Genomic DNA, 22,851 nt, shown 5'->3' with positions numbered 1-22,851 from the left:
GAAAATGTAAGAAAGTGAGCTTTCTTAGGAAAATGAAGCTCTTTGAGTTAGGGTGATTTGTCCAAGGTTCTAGCTTTCATCCTACTTGAGAGCAAATTATATAGAAGTCACATGCAGATTAAGTATACTGTGCTTGAATTTCATGTTTTAGGCATTTCAGTAGATAAAGAATACCATTCTCATTAAAATAATGGATCTTTATAATTTCTATGGACATTTAGCACCCTCTACTCTACTATTAATGCTATTTGAGACCACAGAATATGTTTGATTTATTTTCTTTTCTTCTCTTCCACTCCTGCCTTCATCTAAATACAGTGAATAGTCTTCCACCTTGAGTCCTTCCTATGAGTCACATTCATAATTTATAGACTGGTATATGTTTATTTTTATTTTAATGGAAAAATAGTTCTTATAAAAATAGAAATAACAACATTGGTTCTTTTTTAAATTTTATTTTATTTAAATTCAATTAGCTAACATATAGAGCATCATTAGTTTCAGATGTAGAGTTCAGTAATTCATCAGTTGCACGTAACACCCAGTGCTCATTACATCAAGTGCCCTCCTTAACTCCCGTCACCCAGTTACCCCATCCCTCCATCCACCTCCTGTCCAGCAACCCTCAGTTTCTTTCCCATAGTTAAGAGTCTCTCATGGTTTGTCTCCCTCTCTGATTTCTTCCCATTCACTTTTTCCCTCTCTTCCCCTATGATCCTCTGCATTGTTTCTTATATTCTCTTTTTTAAAGATTTTATTTATTTATTTGAGAGAGAGAGGGAGAGAGAGTGAGCACGAGTCAGGGGGAGGGGCAGATGGAGAAGCAGACTTCCGCTGGGCGGGGAGCCCGACACGGGCCTTGATCCCAGGACCCTGAGATCATGACCTGAGCTGAAGGCAGACGCCTAACCGACTGAGCCACCCAGGCACCCCTGTTTCTTATATTCTTCATATGAGTGAAACCATATGATAATTGTCTTTCTCTGATTGACTTATTTTGCATAATAGCCTCCAGTTCCATTCATGTCAATACAAATAGTAGGTATTCATCCTTTCTGATGGCTGAGTAATATTCCATTGTGTGTGTGTATATATGTATATACACACATCACATCTTCTTTATCCATTCGTCTGTTGAAGGCCATCTCAGCTCTTTCCACAGTTTGGCTACTGTGGACATTGCTGCTATGAACATTGGGGTGCAGGTGCCCCTTCAGATCACTACATTTGTATCTTTGGGGTAAATACCTAGTAGTGCAGTTAACAGCATTGGTTCTTAATGAAAGATTGAGAGAAAAAGATAAGCTTTTGAAACTTTGGAACAATGTGGTGAATAGGTGGAGGTGGTTTTCATTGGCGGGGATAATGTGAAAGAGTTAAGCCGACCCAGAATCATACTGCTACCAGCAATTTCCGGGTTTACAGAGTCAGTGCTTGTTTTTGCTCACCATTGTATCCCTAGCAACTAGCACAGTGCCAGGCACACAACAGACACTCAGTAAGTATTTGTTGAATAAATAAATATTATTTTAGCTTCCTGCCAAAGGATTTGGTATCCAGAAAGGTATTGTGACAATCACTATGTGAATTTCCTCTTAAAAGAAACAAAGGTACTGCTTGTTTTTGTTTCCTTTGAGACTTTAGGCTTGAAAAGTCTCTTTGATATCTAACTCTTAGATATTCTTAGATATCTAACAGTCAGAGGAAAAGTTACCCCAAAGGGGAACATTTTTGTTTGTGCTAAGTGTGGTTGGCCAGCTTTAAAACACACAAAAAGAAGTTACTAAATGAGGAAGTGTTTTTAGTCCACAGCATGAAAACAACATAGGGTAATATAACTTTTGTAAGTAGTATTTTATATACATAGTTGCCTTATTTCCTTATGTCTTTTATAATTAGAAGATAGGCCAATGCAGTAGAAATTATAGCAAGCCATCTAGTGAGAAAGTGATTTTTGCTTATAAAGTCAGTTTTAAGTACAGTTTCTCATCGGGAATGTTGGTAAATTAACATTTTTTGGGGAGGTGGAAATTAGCTCAAAACCAGATCTTTTTTAAAAAGATACCACATACAGTGTATTTAAAGATAAAGAGAAAGTAAATTTCCACCCTTTCAAAAAAGTTTGGTACTTTATCATAAAAAAGTATAGTAGTACCTGGAGCAGTACTGTCCAATGCAATGTACTTCAATTATGGAAATGTTCTATGTATACCCAGTACCATATAGCAGCCACTTAGCCACAGTGGCTGTTGAACACTTGAAATGTAGCCAATACAACTAACTGAATTTTTTTATCTTTTTTTTTGTTTGTTTAAGACAATTATCATGCAGTAAAATTAACTTCTTTTTGGTATATGGTTCTATGATTTCATTTTCTTAGTTTGGTGAATTTTAACACATGTATAGATTCATTTAACTACCACCACAGCCAGGACACTAATAGTCCCATCACGCCAAAAAACTCTCCTGTGCTGCCCCTTTATAGTCACTCCTTTCCCACCCCTCATCTGTTCTCCAGCTTCCTCTTTAGTTTGAATGTTTACATTTTTTTTATTTTTTTAAAGATATTTATTTATTTGGGAAAGAGAGAGAACACAAGAAGGGGAAGGGCCAGAAGGAGAGGGAGAAACAGACTCCTCGCTGAGCAAGGAGCCTGATGTGAGGCTTGATCTCAGGACCCTGGGATCATGACCTGAGCCAAAGGCAGATGCTTAACCGACTGAGCCACCCAGGTGCCCCTGTTTAAATTTTTTTTAAAAAAACATTTTATTTATTTGAGAGAGACAGAGAGAGAGAGTGTGTGTGCATGAATTGGGGGGAGGGGTAGAGGGATAGAAGCAGACTCCCGGCTGAGCAGGGAGCCCAACCCAATCCCAGGACCCTGAGATCATGACTGAGCTGAAGCAGATGCTTAACCGACTGAGCCACCCAGGTGCCCCGAATATTAAATTTTTTAAAGTAATTTTCTTAATCAGAAAATCATTGACTTCAGTAGACTCAGAGTTTAAAAGAAAATCTCTTTAGAGATACAAAAACACAAAAGCCTTCATTTTATAGTGACTATATTTTATTGCATCTCTTTCAAAAGTATATGTCTGAACTACATGTAGTTTGGCTATACTGCAGCTTATTCATGAGAAATGTTATGTGGCATACTCCAAGATAAAATTTTTAAATTATTTTCCCACTTCTGTTTTGGATCCCTTATGCTAGTGATCTCTTCCATAACTAAGAGCAAGCTGACCAACTAGAATTATCGGTCTTAGAATCTTTTTTGTTCCATGGGTACATTTTAAGATTCCACCAAATATCTAGCCATTGATTACCAAGCTAAAGGAAGAAATAAAAATATTAAGTTCATTAATATAAGTGAAAGATTTCACTATATAACTATTGTAGACAGTTTAAAGTGAGACTTCCTACTCAATTACTTTTTTAAGTAGACTCAACACCCAGTATGGAGCCTAATGCAGGGCCTCAATTCACGACCCTGAGATCAAGACCTGAGCTGAGATCAAGAGTCGGACACTTAACTGACTGAGCCACCCAGACGCCCTGATTTTTAATTACTTTTAATTATATTTTGGGATTGCTTTTATTTATGGAACAAAGATTTTCACCAGGAATCTATAGTAATAATAATGCCCATATTTTTAAAAGATTTTGTCAGAGAGAGAGCACAAGCAGGGGGAGTGGCAGAGGGACAGGGAGAAGCAGGCTCCCCACTGAGCAAGGAGCCCGATGCGGGACTTGATCCCAGGACCCTAGGATCATGACCTGAGCAAAGGCAGACACTTAACCGACTGAGCCCCCCAGGCATCCCAATAATGCCCATATTTTAACTGCCTTTAGAACATTAATACCCTACCACCTCTCAAAATCAGTGGGTCTAAAACTAAATTTATCATCTTTCTTTTCCCTCCACTCTAATCTCTTAACTTCCTCCAGTTTTCCTCCTCTATCTCTGATAATAGTTAATGGCAACACCATCTATACATTGGCCCACACTGTAAACATATAAGTCATTCTAATCATCTCCTTTATTATCTATGATGTCCTTACTAGTTCTTGCCCTCCCAAATGTATGTTGGAACTGCCCCTTTTACTTTAGCCCCAGTGTTCATGCCTTAATTCAGATCTTCTCCGTACCACTGTGCAATTGCAATAGTCTCCTGATTTTCCATCCTGTGTCACTCTATTCTACCCCAAATGTCTCCAGAATGATTCTTCTCTAAAATGCTAATGCAATCATGTCATTCCCCTGCTTAACTTTTCCATAGACCCTATTACCAGTACGATAAATTGCAAACCATTATTGGCATAAAAGGGGCCCCATAATAAATCAGTTGCCTAATTCTCTCGCTTATGATCTTTATCTACTTTATCCATTTGTCTGGAATTCCTGCCTCGTGTCCTTGCTGATTTCTGTTTGTCCTTTTACATTAAGATATTATCTAAGAAGCCTTTTCTGACCCATATTCCCAGGGATGAATACATGTCTGTTTTCTGTATTTTCTGTTCTAGTATTGCTCCCTGTGACTGTCATGCTCAGCTTTGTATCTTGAGAATCCTAGTTCCTGGCACATATAATAGGTGCTCAATAAATATTAGTTGTTCAGTGTTTACCTTTAACTCACTGCTATAAAGAACTACTTTCTTAAGTATTTACTCATATGATCCTTTTAACAACCCAGCCCTAGAAGAATATAGGACATATTTCCCCATTTTTCAGATGGTAGAATTAATGAGTGTGATTTGTTATTAAGTGGAGAATTTTCAATGGAATGCAAATCTTCTGACTCCCAGCCCAGTAATTGTGTGTTTGTGTATATGTGTTTGTGTGTATGACTACATCATTAATTTTTGTAAGGTGTCGGCCAAAGATATGCATGCAATCATGGTAGTAGTTAAATTATATACAGTAGCTGAACTTTAGGAATCCAATCATTGTTTTTATCATTGAATCAGGTGAAACAATAAAGATGTTCTTATTTTGAATAAAAGTAATACTAGGCTGTAGTAACTTAGAAGGTTATAGGAATATATGCTACAAAATCCTACAATACTACCTTTAATCATAAACTAGCATGCTTATATCTTTTCTTCCAAAGTTATCTTAACTGAACATCTTAAAATTTAAACTTCATATCACCTTTTATTTTCTGCAGCTGATCCTGTTTCCTTTATTATCTTTTGAATTGGTAGAGTGTGAAGTATTGAAATAATTTGTGAAAGGAGATAGTAGAGTTGTTTGTACTCTGTTGTGAAATTCTAGGGTGTGTTTGTCCATGTGTATGTTTCAAAAGCCTAATCAGTACTTGAGTCACATACACCTACATATAACTTTATCATTCCTATAAGTACAGAAGACATTTTCTGTTTCTTTCCGAAGAGAATAGTAAAGATGAGACCTAATAGAGAAGCTTCACTTGATTGAATTATTTGTTCCATTCTTCTTGAATGTGGTATGATGATTGCTAATTTTTCAGTTCTAGGTCATGAAATTTAATTAAACTGACTTTTGAAATTTTCTTCCAAAAGGTTTCACTGGAAGAAAAAAATGCAACTATTATTTATGACCCTAAACTACACACTCCAAAGACCCTACTGGAAGCTATTGATGACATGGGCTTTGATGCTATTCTCCACAATCCTAATCCTCTCCCTGTTTTAACTGAGACTGTGTTTCTGACTGTTGCTGCTTCACTGGCTGTGCCATGGGACCATATCCAAAACACATTACTCAAGACCAAGGGTGTGACAGACATTAAAATTTCCCCTCAGCAAAGAACTGTAGTGGTGACAGTAATCCCTTCTATAGTGAATGCCAATCAGATAATAGAGCTGCTTCCAGATCTCAGTTTAGATACAGGAACTCTGGAGAAAAAGTCAGGAACTTGTGAAGATTACAGTATGGCTCAAGGGGGTGAAGTCATGCTGAAGATGAAAGTAGAAGGGATGACCTGCCATTCATGTACCAGCACCATTGAAGGAAAAATTGGGAAGCTGCAAGGTGTTCAGCGAATTAAAGGTAATATATCTTGTGTTATTTGTTTGTTTTGTGAGCTTAATTTTCCGTTTTGGTCATTGAGGTTTTTGCTTTCTTCTTAAGCATGGGTTTTGAATCCACTGGACTAAAATACGTACTGCTTCATTGAAGTCTGGGGTACGGTGTGCGTATACCCAGAGTGAATGTGGCTAAAATTAATGATTATAATTAAAAGTTACATGGGTCTTAAATAAGCAGAAAAGGCAGCAGGAATGGCATTTCATGGAGTTCAGGGTTTTTATTTTTTTAAAAGGTATTATTTTTTTATTTGAGAGAGAGAGAGAAACAACATGAGAGGGGAGAGGGTCAGAGGGAGAAGCAGGCTCCCCACTGAGCTGGGAGCCCAATGTGGGACTCGATCCCAGGACTCCGGGATCATGACCCGAGCTGAAGGCAGTCGCTCAACCAACTAGCCACCCAGGCGCCCCGGAGTTCAGGGTTTTTAATGCAACATGCCTGGGGTCCTCTCTACCTCTAATATATTTCTATTCAGGCATGTGGAAACTTGGAGATCATAGATATAGTGGTCATATTTTTTTAGTTTTTTTCAGTCTGTGTCAATAACATTTTCTGAAAAGAACTGAAATAGCTTAAGAAAGGATACTGACAACAAAGACAGAGAAACAATTATGTGTGGTATTGATTTGATCTACAGAACGTTTTCTGAAGTGGCCTAGGAATAATTAATATCATATTTCTCTTTTTATTAACTAGTTTCCCTGGACAACCAAGAAGCTACTATTGTTTACCAACCTCATCTTATCACAGTAGAGGAAATAAAAAAGCAGATTGAAGCTGTGGGCTTTCCAGCATTCATCAAAAAACAGCCCAAGTACCTCAAGTTGGGAGCTATTGATATAGAACGCCTAAAGAATACACCAGTCAAATCCTCAGAAGGATCACAGCAAAGGAGTCCATCGTATACCAGTGATTCAACAGTCACTTTCATTATAGATGGCATGCATTGTAAATCATGTGTGTTAAATATTGAAAGTGCTTTATCTACACTCCAATATGTAAGCAACATAGTAGTTTCTTTAGAGAATAGATCTGCTATAGTAAAGTACAATGCAAGCTCAGTCACTCCAGAAACCCTGAGAAAAGCAATAGAGGCCGTGTCACCAGGGCAATATAAAGTTAGTATTACAAGTGAAGTTGAGAGTACCTCAAACTCTCCCTCCGGCTCATCTCTTCAAAATATTCCTTTGAACATAGCTAGCCATCCTCTAACTCAAGAAACTGTGATAAACATTGATGGCATGACTTGTAATTCTTGTGTTCAGTCTATTGAGGGTGTCATATCAAAAAAGGCAGGGGTAAAATCCATACGAGTATCTCTTGCAAATGGCAATGGGACTGTTGAGTATGATCCTCTACTAACCACTCCAGAAACCTTGAGAGAAGCAATAGAAGACATGGGATTTGATGCTGCCTTGTCAGGTAATTATCACTTTTTTCTCAGATTCCCCTAATGTTTTTTATTTCCTATTTTGGATTCTTTGGCTTTCATCAATAATAAATGAGTAATAGGCACTGCAATTCCAGTTTTTGGAAGTAAGTCCTATAGAAGTAGTCAGCAATGTGTACAAAGATGCAGAAGGATGTTTGCATAATTATCTGTAATATTTAAAAACTAGTAACATTAAATCATGATACATCCATATAATGAAATGCTATAGAGCCATAATAAATTACAGTACTAAAGATACTTAATACCACAGGAAAGTGTATGAGGTATCTTGTTAAATGAAAAAATAAAAGCTAAAAATCTGTATATTCAGTATGATCAAAATTTTATAAACACATATGTAAGGATTTATACTGTGTAAATGTTGTTCATATATATGAGTGAATAAAATTCCTGGCAGGACATGAACTAAAATTTTAACAGTGGTTATTATATGAGTGGTAGGATAAAGGTGATATTTATTTCCATTGTGCTTGCCTATGTGTTTTGTTTTTTATGACAAGGCTGTATGTGTACATGTATAATGGGAGAAGCAAATGCTGTTTTGACAAGAAAAAAAGGTAGAAATAAATAATAGAATTTTAACTGTAGCTTTAAATTTGGACATTCAAATGAAACTGACTCTAGAACTGCCCCAAAGTCTATTTCCTGCCAGCCCTTACCTTGAACTGAAACCAAAAATGAATATTCAATGAATTTGCCTATGGGAACTTGTTATTTTGAACTAGAATTGAACCTAGCCTTGAATTAAACTGGAAATGCCCTAATGAAATTACTTGCTGTAAATAAAACAGAAAAATTGTATAACTAATTTCCAGACAATGTTATTAACTTTTGCTATTCTGATTAGAATGAAAGATATCAAATAGCTCTGTTCTTTTTTCGAGCTCACTAAAACTGAAAAGCATAAAAAATTAAACACATGCTCAAATTATTGTGGTAGATAAATGTCAGTGGAAGAGGACCCAGAGACATACTAAATATTCTTAATTTTCATACTCATGACAAATGGCAGAAATTATAGAATTCTCACTTTTTAATATAAAGATGTAGTTTGCATACCATAAAATTCACTCTTATTTTTTAAATTTTTTTAAAAAAATTTAGTTTTATTTTTTAAGAGTTTTTATTTTTAAAAAATTTTTAAACTAGTATTATTTTATTATATGCTACCCCAAGGATGGCAAATGTTAAGATGTCTGTGGGGCCATCTCCCATATCAATTGTATCTAAGTTTCTTTCTTTTTTTTTATGTTCAGTTAGCCAACATACAGTACATCATTAGTTTTTGATGTAGTGTTCAACGATACATTAGTTGCATATAACACCCAGTGCTCATCACCACAGGTGTCCTTCTTAATACCCAACACCTGGGTACCCCATCCCCCACCCCCTCCCTTCTGTAACCCTCAGTTTAGTTCTTGGAGTCCAGAGCCTCTCATGGTTTGTCTCCCTCTCTGATTTCTTCCCGTTCAGTTTTCCCTCCCTTCCCCTATGGTCTTCTGCGCTATTCCTTATGTTCCACATATGAGTGAAACCATATGATAATTGTTTTTCTCTGCTTGACTTATTTCACTTAGCATAACACCCTCCAGTTCCATCCATGTTGATACAAATGGTGGGTATTCATCCTTTCTGATGGCTGAGTAATATTCCATTGTATATATGAACCACATCTTCATTCATTCATCCGTTGAAGGGCGTCTTGTCTCCTTCCACAGTTTGGCTATTGTGGACATTGCTGCTATGAAAATTTGCCCTTTTAAAGTATACAATCCAGTGGTTCTTAGTACATTCAGAGTTTTACAGCCGTTATCGCTATCTAATTTTATAACATTTTCATCACCCCCAAAAGAAACCCCATACCCATTAGCAGTCACTCCTCATTTCCCTTCCCTCTCCCTCAGCTCCTGTTATTTACTGTTCTATATTTTTCTTTATGAATTTGACAACTCTAGGTACCATATAAGTGGAATCATAGAATATTTGTCCTTTTGTGTCATATATGTTTGTAACATATATCAATATTTCATTCCTTTTTATTGCTAAATAGTATTCCATTGTGTGTGTGTGTGTGTATACATGTATATATATGTGTATATATATGTATATATAATTCTTTTTTAAAATCAAATCTGATATCTGGCATTATTGTAAGCAAGAACCTCACAGACTTTCAGATTGGACCCCCACATTGGAATTTATCCTACTCATTTGGGTCTGTATTTTGGCAGCTTAAAGTATGGTTCACAGATCAGCAGTGGCAGCACCCTCACTGGGAGCTTGTTAGAACTAGACTCTCTGACCCACTGCATACCCATTAAATAAAAATCTACATTTTAATTTTAATAAGCTCTCCAGGTAATTCATATGCACATTAAAGTTTGAGAAGCACTGGTATAAATAATTTGCTGCAGTGACCTCTATAAATAAACTCTCTGAATTAAATCTATTTTAATATGTTTATTTAATGCAGTGATAATATAATAATTTAAAATGGCATTTAAGAGTTTTTATATAACAGATGTGAGCAGAATAAAAGTAACTTTCCAACAACCTCACATGGCTTCAAAGATAAACTTGAGCAATAGGAGAAATTTTGGTCAGACAAGTAAGAGTACTTGATAGTTTCTAGTACCATGTGTATCATCTACCTAGTCCTCAGGATCCATGAATGCAACATGTTCAATAACTCTTAACAATGGCTTTTATCTTAACCAACTATTGTCAAGGGCGCCAGGAATTGATTGTTCAACAAATAATTACCAGGAGCCTGTTATGTGCCCTACATCTGTTAGGGTTCATAACAAACACATTAATGGCCATGATGAATAGGTAAAAAACCTTGGCACATTGGACGTCACCATAAAAGAATTGATAGAGTTGTGACTACAGTGACCCATATTATTGGGATAAAAGGTTGACAGCAAAAGATTGCATTCTCTATTTCTGCTAGAGATCATTCAGAATTTAAGATGCCACCAAAATGGTGGCTACCCATTTTCTGAATATCAGTGTCAATGCTGATCCTGGCCTCACAGCCTATCACCATAACCCCTTCCCAGACAGAGAGGGGCTGGCACAATTTGTCTTTATGACATACTAATCCTAGGTGGGCAGTAAAAGTTAAAGGAGATAGAGAAATATGAGGTGCTTTTTTTTCTTCATTGGTGAATTCTTTTTTTAATTTTATTTTTAAAAAATTTAATTCAGGTGTAGTTAACATACAGTGTTACATTAGTTTCAGGTGTACAATATAGTGATTCAGCACTTCCGTACATTACTCGGTGCTCATCACAAGTGCACTCCTTAATCCCTATCATCTATTTAACCCATCCTCCAAACCCTTCTTCTGGTAACCATCTGTTTATCCTCTATAATTAAGAATCTCTTTGTTAATTTGTTTCTCTCTTTTTTGCTCATTTATTTTGTTTCTTAAATTCCACGTATGAGTAAACTCATACAGTATTTGTCTTTCTCTGACTTATTTCCCTAATTATATTCTCTAGCTCCATCCGTGTCATTGCAAATGGCAAGATTTCATTTTTTATGGCTAAATGATATTCCTCTGTGTGTGTGTGTGTGTGTGTGTGTGTGTGTGTACATGTATATATATGCACTACACTTTCTCTATCCGTTCATCAATCGATGGACAGTAGGGCTGCTTCCATAATTTGGCTATTGTAGATAATGCTGCTATAAACATTGGGGTGCGTGTCTCCCTTTGATTTAGTGTTTTTGTATTCTTTGGGTAAATACCCAGTAGTGCGATTGCTGGATCAGAGGATAGTTCTATTTTTAACTTTTTGAAGAACCTCCATAATATTTTCCAGAGTGGTTGCTCCAGTTTGCGTTCCCACCAATAGTGCAAGAGGGTTCCTTTTCCTCCACCTCCTTGCCAACACTTGCTGTTTCTTGAGTTTTTGATTTTAGCCATCCTGACAGGTGTGAGGTGATATCTCATTGTAGTTTTGATTTGTATTTCCCTGATGATCACTGATGTCGAGCATCTTTTCATGTGTCTGTTGGCCATCTGTAAGTCTTTGGAGAAATATCTGTTCAGGTCTTCTGCCCATTTTTAAATTGGATTATTTGGTTTTTTTGTTGTTGAATTTGGTAAGTTCTTTATATATTTTGGATCCTAACCCTTTATTGGATATGTCATTTGCAAATATCTCCTCCCATTCAGTAGGTCGCCTTTTAGTTTTGTTAGTTGTTCCCTTCACTGTGCAGAAGATTTTTATTTTGATGTAGTTCCAGTAGTTTATTGTTCTCTTGTTTCCTTTGCCTCAGGTGGCATATCTAGAAAAAAGTTGCTATGACCAGTGTCAAAGAAGTTACTGCCTGGGTTCTTTTCTAGGGTTTTTGGTTGCAGGTCTCACATTTAGGTCTTCAGTCCACTTTGAATTATTTTTGTGTATGGTATAAGAAAGTGGTCCAGTTTCATTCTTTTGCATGTAGCTGTCCAGTTTTCCCAACAGTATTTGTTGAAGAGACTGTATTTTTTCCATTGCATATTCTTGCTGCCTATGTCAAAGATTAATTGACCATATAATTGTGGGTTTATTTCTGGGCTTTCTGTTTTGTTCTATTGATCTATGTATCTATTTTTGTTCCAGCACCATACTATTTTGATTACTACAGCTTTGTGATATAACTTGATGTCTGGTATTGTGATACCTCCAGTTTTCTTTTTCTTTTTCAAGATTGCCTTGGCTATTCAGGGTTTTTTGTGTTTCCATACAAATTTTAGGATTGTTTGCTCTAGTTCTGTGAAAAATACTATTGGTATTTTGGTAGGGATTGCATTAAGTGTGTAGGTTGCTTAGATTAAATGTGTAGTATAGACATTTTAATATTATTTGTTCTTCCAATCCAAGAGCATGCAATGTCTTTCCATTTCTTTGTTTTGTCTTCAGTTTCTTTCATCAGTGTTTTATAGCTTTCAGAGTACAGGTCTTTTACCTATTTGGTTAAGTTTATTCCTAGGTATTTTATTGTTTTTGATGCAATCGTAAATGGAATTGCTTTTTCTTTTTCTGCTGCTTCATTATTGGTGTATACCTTGATTTTGTATTCTGCAACCTTACTGAATTCATTTATCAGTTCTAGTAGTTTTTTGGTGGACTCTAGGGTCTTCTATATAGTATCATCTCATCTGCGAACAGTGAAAGTTTTATTTCTTCCTTGCCATTTGGATGCCTTTTATTTCTTTTTGTTGTCTGATTGCTGTGGCTAGGACTTTCAGTACTGTGTTGAATAAAAGTGGTGAGAACAGACATCCATGTCTTGTTCCTGATCTTAGGGGAAAAACTCTGTTTTTCACCATAGAGTATAATGTTAGCTGTGGGTTTTTCATATAAAGCATTTATAATGTTGAGGTATGTTCCCTCTAAGACCTCCTTTTAGAAGGTTTTTATAATGAATGGATGTTGTAATTTGTCATGCTTTTTCTGCACCTATTGAAATGATATGTTTTTTTTCTTTTTCTTTTTTTTTTTGTTGATGTGATGTATCGCGTTGATCGATTTACAAATACTGAACCACCCTTGCATGGGAGGTACTTTTTATCATGACCGTCAATCTCATCATTCTCTTAAAAAGATATATAATATATGAAGTTAAGTCTTCAGTAACCAATTAAGAAAAAACTCAAATTCTTTTCCTTTTTTGTAACTTTATTTTTAATTTCAAACTTACAGAAAAGCTGCAAGAGTAATACAAAGAATTCCTGTTTACCAGTTTCTCTCAGATTCCCTCATTTTTAGTATTTTACCACATTTGCCTTATCATTCTCTCTGTTGACATACACACAGATGCACACACACTAACTTTTTCTGAATCATTTGAGAGTATGTTGCAGAAATGATGTTTTTGATTCTTTTTAATCCATTTTCTGATTATGTATTTATTCTTCATATTACTTCAGACACCGAACCCACCAATTTTGAGGATGAGATCGGAAACCCTTTCTTGAAATTTTTGGAATCTTTTCTGATTGTTGCCTCAAGTGCAGGAAAGTCAACCTTCCTTCCTTTTGAATTCACTTAAGCATAGGTAGTGTTGCTACAGCCTATAGAAAATCTACTTGAAGAAAAGTAGTCATTTAATTCAGTGTGGCGGCTTAACACCTGCACTGCTTCTGTGGAAGATGGAAGCTTTTGCTCTTCTGGTTGCCACACTCACTGGCGTAAAGAACACAATTTTATGGATCTTTGTTAAGAGGTCATGCTAAGGTAGCTAAAAGGGACTACCTCTATGACTTATTTTAATTTAGTACTGAACTTCCAGAGTGTGAAAATTGCAGATTGTATTATGGGTTATCTCTGGTACCTCAAATCACTGAATACTAGAACAGGACATCAAGTAATTAGCAGTATAAACTTTTTTTCAGTGTCTTAATTTCAGAATTAAGTCTTGATAATAATTATGAGAGAAAGAAGTAAGCTCCTGGATGGGTTTAAATATTGTATTTTTTCTTTTTTTTTAAGATTTTATTTATTTATGGGCACCTGGGTGGCTCAGTTGGTTGAGCGACTGCCTTCGGCTCAGGTCATGATCCTGGAGTCCCGGGATCGAGTCCCGCATCGGGCTCCCTGCTCCGCGGGGAGTCTGCTTCTCCCTCTGACCCTCCCCCCTCTCATGCTCTCTCTCTCATTCTCTCTCTCTCAAATAAATAAATAAAATCTTTAAAAAAAAAAAAAGATTTTATTTATTTATTTGAGAGAATGAGAAAGAGAGCGAGAGAGCATGAGAAGGGGGAGGGTCAGAGGGAGAAGCAGACCCCAGCCGAGCAGGGAGCCCCATGCGGGACTCGATCCTGGGACTCCAGGATCATGACCCAAGCCGAAGGCAGTCGCCTAACCAACTGAGCCACCCAGGCGCCCATAAATAATGTATTTTTTCAAAGCCACAGCTATTTCCTTTGGGCAAATGAGCTTCCTTTTTGAATTCTTTAAGATAACAGTAATATTTGGTAAATTTTACCATCTATTTCCTAAATAATGCTCTCATAATCTGAATGAATAAGTATAGTTTTCTAAATTGCCTTTCTTAAGATCAGAGACTGACTAATTTTGGAATTGGGAGTATCTAGTCAATTGTGATCAGTGTCTTTTGCTGTAACCCAGATTGGCTATAGTGCCATCACCTGGAAGAGTGGTGGAAATGCAGAATCTCAGGCCCCATCCTAAATGTCCTGAACCATAATCTGCATTTCAACAAAATCCCTCAGGTTGTTGTATGTGCATTAAAATTTAAGAGCTATTATACTGATTTGGGAAGTCTAGGTCATTATTTATGAGTTAAATGGTCAGGCTTTTGTTAAAGTTTCTGCAAAAGATGCCCTCTCTAGCATCCTGAAAACCAGCTCTGATGCGGGGATTCCTCTATGGGTTAGCCAAATAGACCTGAACCAGTTTTAACAAGTTAGGTGCCTGAAAATTTCCACATCACCTCTTTACCTCCTTATCTCTGCAGGAGAGTATAAAATCTTTAGCTTTGCAAGTGCATGGATGTGCTAGAGAGGATAACTTCTCCCTTCTTGGAGGTGATTAATACTGCAGTGGATAAACTAAAACAGAATGGCAGATTTTCTGAGACTGCAGGGGAACTTCTGGATGATAGGAGATTCCCATTGTTCCACAGTGCATAAACATTCTCTGGAGAAATTTTCCAAATATCCCTTTTATTATTTTATTTTATTTTATTTTATTTATTTTATTTTTTTAGAGTGTGTGCCCATGCACACGCGGCGGTGGGGAGGGGCAGAGGTAGAGGCGGAAGGAGAATCTTAAGCAGGTTCCAAACCCAGCACAGAGCCTGACATGGGGCTCAATCTCACGACCCTGAGATCATGACCTGAGCCAAAATCAAGAGTCAGACCCTTAACCGACTGAGCCACCCAGGCACCCCCAAATATTCCTTTGTACAGAACAAAGATTACTGCTGACTTACTCCTTACCTTTTCTTCCATTATCCACAAAGACATTTTAATGTAAAAAAAATACTATATATTAGTATTAGTGTTTAAAATTCAAACAATACAGAAGTGTCTATAGAGAAAATGTGTTCATCTGTCATTCTATTCCTGCCTTAACCCCATTCCTCAGAAATAGCCACCATTAATATTTTGACTTTCTTATACATGGTCTCATATATACATATACACAATTTTTAAAATTTATATATATATATTTTTTAGATTTTATTTGAGAGAGAGTGCATGTGAGAGAGAGTGTGAGAGAGAGAGAGACAGAGAGCGCAAGTAGGGGGTGGGCAGAGGGAGAGGAAGAAGCAGGCTCCTCACTGAGCAGAGAGCCTGACACGGGGCTCGATCCTAGGACCCCAGGATCATGACCTGAGCCGAAGGCAGATGCTTAACCGACAGCCACCCAGGCACCCTTACACAAAAAATTTTTAAATGACATCATACTGCAATGCTGTTTTATAAATTGATTTTTGTTCTCTTTACTATATCATGAATTGGTTTAATGCCAGTATGCAAATCATTAACATAATGATAAAAATTCATTATAAAAATAAGAGCTATCCATCAACAAACTATTCTCTACCTGGGGTTTGCAATAGAGAAAATAACTAGGAGAACTTGGTATAACCAAAGTTTTGTTTACTCAGTTAGTTCAGATTTTCCAGAGAACTGGGATGGGCAGCATTGAAATTTGAAGTCACTTTCTGGAAAGTGTAAAAAAGCAGTGCCGAGAGCTCTAGGTCCATGCTGGTTTTAAAGGAATGGATTGACAGTACCTGGAGGTGTGGATTGTGATGAATGGCAAGGATGCAGCTGAAGAATACCTCAAATGAAAAGACTCTTTCCCTGTCCACCAGATACAAATGAGCCATTTGTAATAATAGCTCAGACGTCATCGGAAATGCCGCTTTTGACTTCAACTAATGAATTTTATACTAAAATGATGACACCAATTCACGACGTGGAGGCAAAGACTTCATCTAAGTGTTACATCCAGGTCACTGGTATGACTTGTGCTTCCTGTGTAGCAAACATTGAACGGAATTTAAGACGAGAAGAAGGTAAGACACTCTTGGAGCCTGTTATTTTGTGTATTGATTTGAGGACTCTGTCCTTGTTGTTCTCTTAGGTGTTTCATAACCATTTTTGTGGTTCTTGCCAAGGCCTTAGGAAGTCCTGCATATGAGTAATGTGCAGGACAACCTTGACTTTCTGACAGCCAGTTTTTGTGTTTTGTTCCCAAGTTTCTATCTTGTTTACCTCATGATCACATTTTAATATCAATGAAATTTGTAGGAAAATAGCAGAAGGAAGTATATAAGATCACTATTCTCTATGGCCTTGGTTGCAATGCATTTTAAGAAACATACAAATTTTCTGATAAAGCTATGCTTAAAACTAATAACCACAGTCCATAAGTTTCAATATTACTGTACCTGGACCAAGAACCAGACCAAAACCAAGTTTGTTTAGAATTATATTATTCTCTTCCAACAGTTTGATCACTGATCTTTGCTTGTAGTAAAAATGTTAAAAAGTTACTCAGTATCGTGTATAAAATTTAACTCTAGGTCACAAAATCTTAGAAAATTTACAGCATACTTTTTTTTTATTCAGTTATACTCAAATGTTTTACCTTGTAAGTTTGCATTCATATTAGTAGACTTCACACTGTGGCATAATTTGTAACCATAGAAAAATACAGTTATGTTTAATGAGACTGAAATCATAGGTTTGGTACTAGCCCCAGGGTCTTAAATAATACATGCCCTTAGTCACGAGGGCCAAAGAAGTAAGATTAGTATCAGCTTCTCCCCTCTATATTGTGTTATTATAACTCAAAGTATATAATAATAATAATACAGCCCTGAGGTCCATAGGCCTTATATATAAAGGCCTTATATATACCATACACAGACACACACATACATACACACATACATACACACACACACACACACACATACCTTACCTTATATATACAGGCCAGAAAATTATAACAAAGTGTATGTTATACAGAGCCATCTTCAGTTATTACTTATCTGCATTGTGTCATTTTTGCATGTCATTTCAGTCTCCATTATATCTAATTAGAATGCAGTTGAGGCTGAAGCTTATATTACACTTTGAATGATTAAAAGGGGAAAGGAGGGAGGTTACAAACAAATGAAAGCAAAGTAAGTTTGTAAGGTTCCTGTTTAATTTTAGAACCAACTATTTTTTGGCAATTCAGACATAGCCTTTTTCATGAGACAAGCAATGCCTATGCCAATCATGAATCTTTTTAAAAAAAAATCCATTGTGCTGATTGATCCTTCCAATTGCTTCCTACTCTCCCCTTTACCACCTCTTTACCCAATTAGGAAAACCACTGGCCCAGCTGGGGTTACTATATTCACTTTTTAAAAAAAAACTAAGTAACACTGGTTGTCTCTTAGTTTTGTTTGCATTATATTTTTAAAAATGAATAGAGTTTTACTTATAGTTTGAAGTAAGAGTTTAAAAAGTTATCCATAATTTATGTCCGTATGAAACCTATTTTTGAGAGTCAAATTTTCCCTTCTATTTCTGTTTGGCTATAGATTACATCCAAATGAAGCAAAAAGATTTTTTCTACTTTCTCTGTACCCTACTTTTATTACTGACGCTTTCCTATGAACTGGTCCTCTGAATTATTTGGTATCCACAAAGCCCAGAATGTAAGCATTTTATATAGAAAACTTAGATTATATAGGTACTTTGTTTTCTTATTAAAAACTCTTATTAAGTTAATGTTCTTTTCTTTTCTTTTTATCCAACCGCAGAGTTAACCTATGAACTGTTGATCCCCATTCCCTGTCAGGTAGCCACCAAGTACCATAGATTACCAGAAAGAGCTGACACTTCTGCTCTGCAGAATTAATTTTCTTCCTGGCAATGTCAGCCATAGCTGGCCTAGAGAAGTAGGATGGTTGTTAATAAAAGGCTTGTGCTACAGAACAGGATGACTGTGACAAAATGAACTCCTTTGTTTTGTTAACAAGCTGGATGGCACTTTTGCCCCCTATGAATAAGAGCACTTTATATTAGTGTGTGCCAGACAGTAACATTTGATAATTGTAAGAAATGACTATTATTTGATTATGTTATAATGTACATGTTGGTACGTTCTTGAATTCTTTGCTGTAACTGCAGTGATTTCCTTAAGTGCATGAGTTCCTTTCTCTAGGTCCCTGTCCTATTAGTTTCTACAAATGCTTTATATTTACACAATAAGTTCTCAACCTATTGCAGTTCATGGGTCTTACTTGGATCCCAATTCAAAAAAACAAACTGTGTTAGGCAAACTAATAAACAATTTTAAGACAATTCTGGAAATATGAATTCTGCCTGGATATTTGGTGATATTGAAGAATTATTTTAGGTGTGGTAATGGTATTATGGGTATTTTTTTTAAGAGAAGAGTCTATCTTTTAGAGATACGTATTTAAATATTTGCATATGAAATGATATATTATCTGGGTTTTGCTTCAAAATAATCAGGGTAGAGTGCAGGAAGTAAGAGGATAGGAATGTAGATGAAACAAGATCAGCCCCAGTACTAATTTTTTAAAAAGATTTATTTATTTATTTTAGAGAAAGAGAGAAGGAATGGGGGGAAGGGGCAGAGGAGCGGGAGAGAGAGAATCCTTAAGCAGATTCCCCACTGAACACGGAGCCCAGTGTGGGGCTTGATCCCAGGACCCCCGAGATCTTGACCTGAGCCAAAATCAAGAGTTGGCCGCCTAACCTACTAAGCCACCCAGGCACCCTCAGACCCAGTATTATTGATAATTGTTGAAACTGGGCGATGGTTGTATCAAGTTTATTGTGTTGTTCTCTCTTTTGGGTATATATAATTGAAAATTTCCATAATAAAACGTTTAAGAAACTAAGGCCCCCTTTCAAAGAGTTTTATTTGGTTTGGGTTCAAGATTGTGTAAAAATTAAGTTACAAATTTCCCTAGGTTCACTTTAATCTTTTACAAATGAAAAATAAACTAATAACATTACTCTTTTTATAAGGATATTATCTCAATTGTTTTTCTTATCAATGCTTCTAGGAATATATTCTGTACTTGTGGCTCTGATGGCTGGCAAGGCAGAAGTAAGGTATAATCCTGCTGTTATACAACCCCCAATGATAGCTGAGTTCATCCGAGAGCTCGGATTTGGAGCCACTATGATAGAAAATGCTGATGAAGGAGATGGTGTTTTGGAACTTGTTGTAAGTAATCATTTTTGTGTGATTAATAAAATCTCCAGGAAAAACTTAGGGAGGATTCAGAAAATAGTTCCAAAGATATTTAAGGGTTGGGAAAATAAGACATAAAAGGAAAATTAAGGAAACTGGAAAATAGAAGGATAAGATATGACTTAATGGTGGCCTTTAAGCATGGAATGTAAAAGATAATCATATCTATATTAAGAACCAAAAAAGAAGATTTAGGTTTGAATAAATAAATGAAAATCAACTTTTAAAATATAGTATGATTCCTACCTAGTAGCATAGAAAAAAATAAATTTCAGATGCATCGAAGACTTAAATTTTATAGATGAAGCCATAAAACCAGGTGTAAGGCATATTGGTTTAAAATGGTCATTTTCTCCAATTTAGCAAATTGAGTTTTATTTGTATAACTTAAACAATTAAAACAAAAAACTTAATACTGTACCAAAATTAGTTCCAGCTCAATCAAAAATCTGAATGTAAAAAAACATGAAATTACTAGGAGAAATATTTAGAGCTCTTTTCCCCAGTATTTAATTATAAAAACTTGAGACATCAGGAAAGTCAAAAGAATTGTACAGTGGACACCCTTATACCCACCACCTTGATTCTCCATTAACATTTTAGTGTATTTGTTTTACTATACATAAGTCTGTTAATCCATTGTGTAAATAATTTTAGACCCACAAAGTTGCAAAACTAGTAGAGAATTTCTATGAAGCTTCTACCCAGCTTTTCCCAATAATAACATCTAATCTGTCACTTAAAAAATAATATTAGAGTGGAAATGGCCTTTCTAACTATCATACAAAACCAATAAAAGAAAAGATTGATAAATTCATGTACATAAAAATTTCTTTTTGGAACGGGGCACCTGGGTGGCTCAGTCGTTAAGCGTCTGCCTTCGGCTCGGGTTGTGATCGCAGAGTCCTGGGATCAAGCCCCGCATCGGGCTCTCTGCTTGGCAGGAAGCCTGCTTCTCCCTCTCCCATTTCCCCTGCTTGTGTTCCCTCTCTCGCTGTCTCTCTCTCTGTCAAATAAATAAATAAAATCTTTAAAAAAAATTTTAAAAAATTTTCTTTTTGGAAGGAAAACACCATAAACAAAGTCAAAAGACAAGTAGATTGAATTTATTTCTTATCATAGATGAAGGTTAATTTTCTTAATATATGAAGAGGTATTATCAATCAATAAGAAAAGAAACAACCCAAAAGAGAGTTGGTAAAGGATATGAACTGACAATTCACAGAAAATCCAAAATGTTACCACTTTAAACATAAGAAAAGATGTTCACCCTCACTTTTAATAAGAATAAAGCAAATTAAAACTACATCAAAATGCCATTTTTCACCTATTAGATTGGTAAAGATAATACCCAATTTTGTTAACACTGTGTTTGTGATCTCTTATGTATTACTGGTCGAGAGCCAATTGATACAGGCTCTCAGCAGGGGAATTTGGCAATGTCTATCAAAAGTAAAATTGCACATGCCCTTTGCTTTAGAAGTTCCACTCACAGGAAGTTATCCAACAGACATAGTTGCATATGTATGAAATGACATACTATGTTCATTATAGTATTTATTTTCTTTTATTTTTTATTATAGCAAAAGATAAGAAAAAAAACTAAATGTTAATCACTGGGGACTAGATACATAAATTATAATACGTCCATCTAGTAGGATACTAAGCAGATTTTAAAAAGAATGGGTGGGTTTTTATTTTTATTTATTTATTTAAAAATTTTTTTAAAGATTTTTATCTATTTTTTTTAAAGATTTTATTTATTTATTTGACACACAGAGAGAAACAGCTAGAGAGGGAACACAAGCAGAGGGAGCGACAGAGGGAGAAGGAGAAGCAGGCTCCTGGCCGAGCCGGGAGCCCGATGTGGGGCTCGATGTGGGGCTCGATCCCGGACCCTGGGATCATGACCTGAGCTGAAGGCAGATGCTTAACTGACTGAGCCACCCAGGTGCCCCAAAAAGATTTTATTTTTAACTAATCTCTATACCTAACACGGAGCTTAAACCCACAACCCGGAGATCAAGAGTCACACGCTCCACTGACTGATCCAGGCAGGCACCACCATGGATTTTTATTTTTTAAAGAATTTTTTAAAAAGATTTATTTATTTATTTATTTTAGAGACAGAGAGGGAGAGAGAGAGTCAGCAGATGCCATGCTGAATGCAGAGCCTGACATGGGGCTCAATCCACTACCTGGAGATCACAACCTGAGCCGAAGCCAAGAGTGGGACGCCCAATTGACTATGCCACCCAGGCGCCCCTAGTTTTTAAAGACTTCTGAAACAGGAGGTGCCTGGGTGGCTCAGTCAGTTAAGAAATCTGCCTTCGGCTCAGGTCATGATTCCAGGGTCCTGGAATCGAGCCCCGTGTCGGGCTCCCTGCTCAGCAGGGAGCCTGCGTCTCCCTCTCCCTCTGCTGCTCCCCCTGCTTGTACTTGTGCTCTCTTTCTCTCTCGGCCAAATAAATAAAATAAAATCTTTAAAAAAATAAATAAGACTTAATAGCTTTATTGAAATATAATTCACATACCACAAAACTTGCCCTTTTAATAAAGATGTACAATTCAGTGGTTTTTGTATATCCTCAGAGTTGTGCAACTATCACCATATCTAATTTTAAGAGCTTTTCATTAACCCAAAAAAGAAATGTCTTGCCTGTTAATAGTCACTCCTCATTCTTGATATTAAGTATTTGAGTCTTCTTTCTTTTTTCCCTTGGTCAGTCTAGCCAAAAGTTTGTCAATTTTGTCAGTTTTTTCAGAAACACAATTTTCGGTTTTGTTGATTTTCTCTCTTCTCTCTTTTATTAATTTCCACTCTAATCTTTAATTTCCTTCCTTTTGCTTGCTTTACATTTAGTTTGCTCTTCTTTTCTAGTACCTTAACATGGAAGGTTAGGTTATTTATTTGAGATCTTTCTTATTTTTTAATATTGACATTTATAGCTACACATTTCCCTCTGAGTACTGCTTTCATTTCAGTTACTGTACTTTTCAATTCCAGACTGTCCATTGGGCCTTTTTAATAATCTCTCTTTCTTAATTGATATTATTTATTTGGTGAGATA

At 36.2% G+C, this 22,851-nt stretch overlaps 1 protein-coding gene across 4 annotated transcripts in view; it reads left to right on the top strand.

The window, feature by feature from the left end:
* The window catches only part of ATP7A (ATPase copper transporting alpha), a 141,398-nt gene that overhangs the window by 75,010 nt on the left and 43,537 nt on the right, over positions 1 to 22,851 (top strand). For all 4 annotated transcript variants that reach the window (XR_013444675.1, XM_078064652.1, XM_078064650.1 and 1 more), the window contains 4 exons: positions 5,542 to 6,031; positions 6,764 to 7,489; positions 16,365 to 16,568; positions 19,590 to 19,753. Coding sequence is in view for 3 of the 4 variants with exons in the window: in XM_078064650.1 (XP_077920776.1) it covers positions 5,542 to 6,031; positions 6,764 to 7,489; positions 16,365 to 16,568; positions 19,590 to 19,753 (1,584 nt within the window). In the remaining variant the exon portion in view is untranslated. The remainder of the gene's footprint in view (positions 1 to 5,541; positions 6,032 to 6,763; positions 7,490 to 16,364; positions 16,569 to 19,589; positions 19,754 to 22,851) is intronic.

Source organism: Halichoerus grypus, chromosome X (assembly GCF_964656455.1).
Source record: "Halichoerus grypus chromosome X, mHalGry1.hap1.1, whole genome shotgun sequence".
In the NCBI taxonomy this organism is placed as follows: Eukaryota; Metazoa; Chordata; class Mammalia; order Carnivora; family Phocidae; genus Halichoerus; species Halichoerus grypus.
Note: the sequence above shows the minus strand (reverse complement) of the source record. Positions and strands in the feature narration are given on the sequence as shown.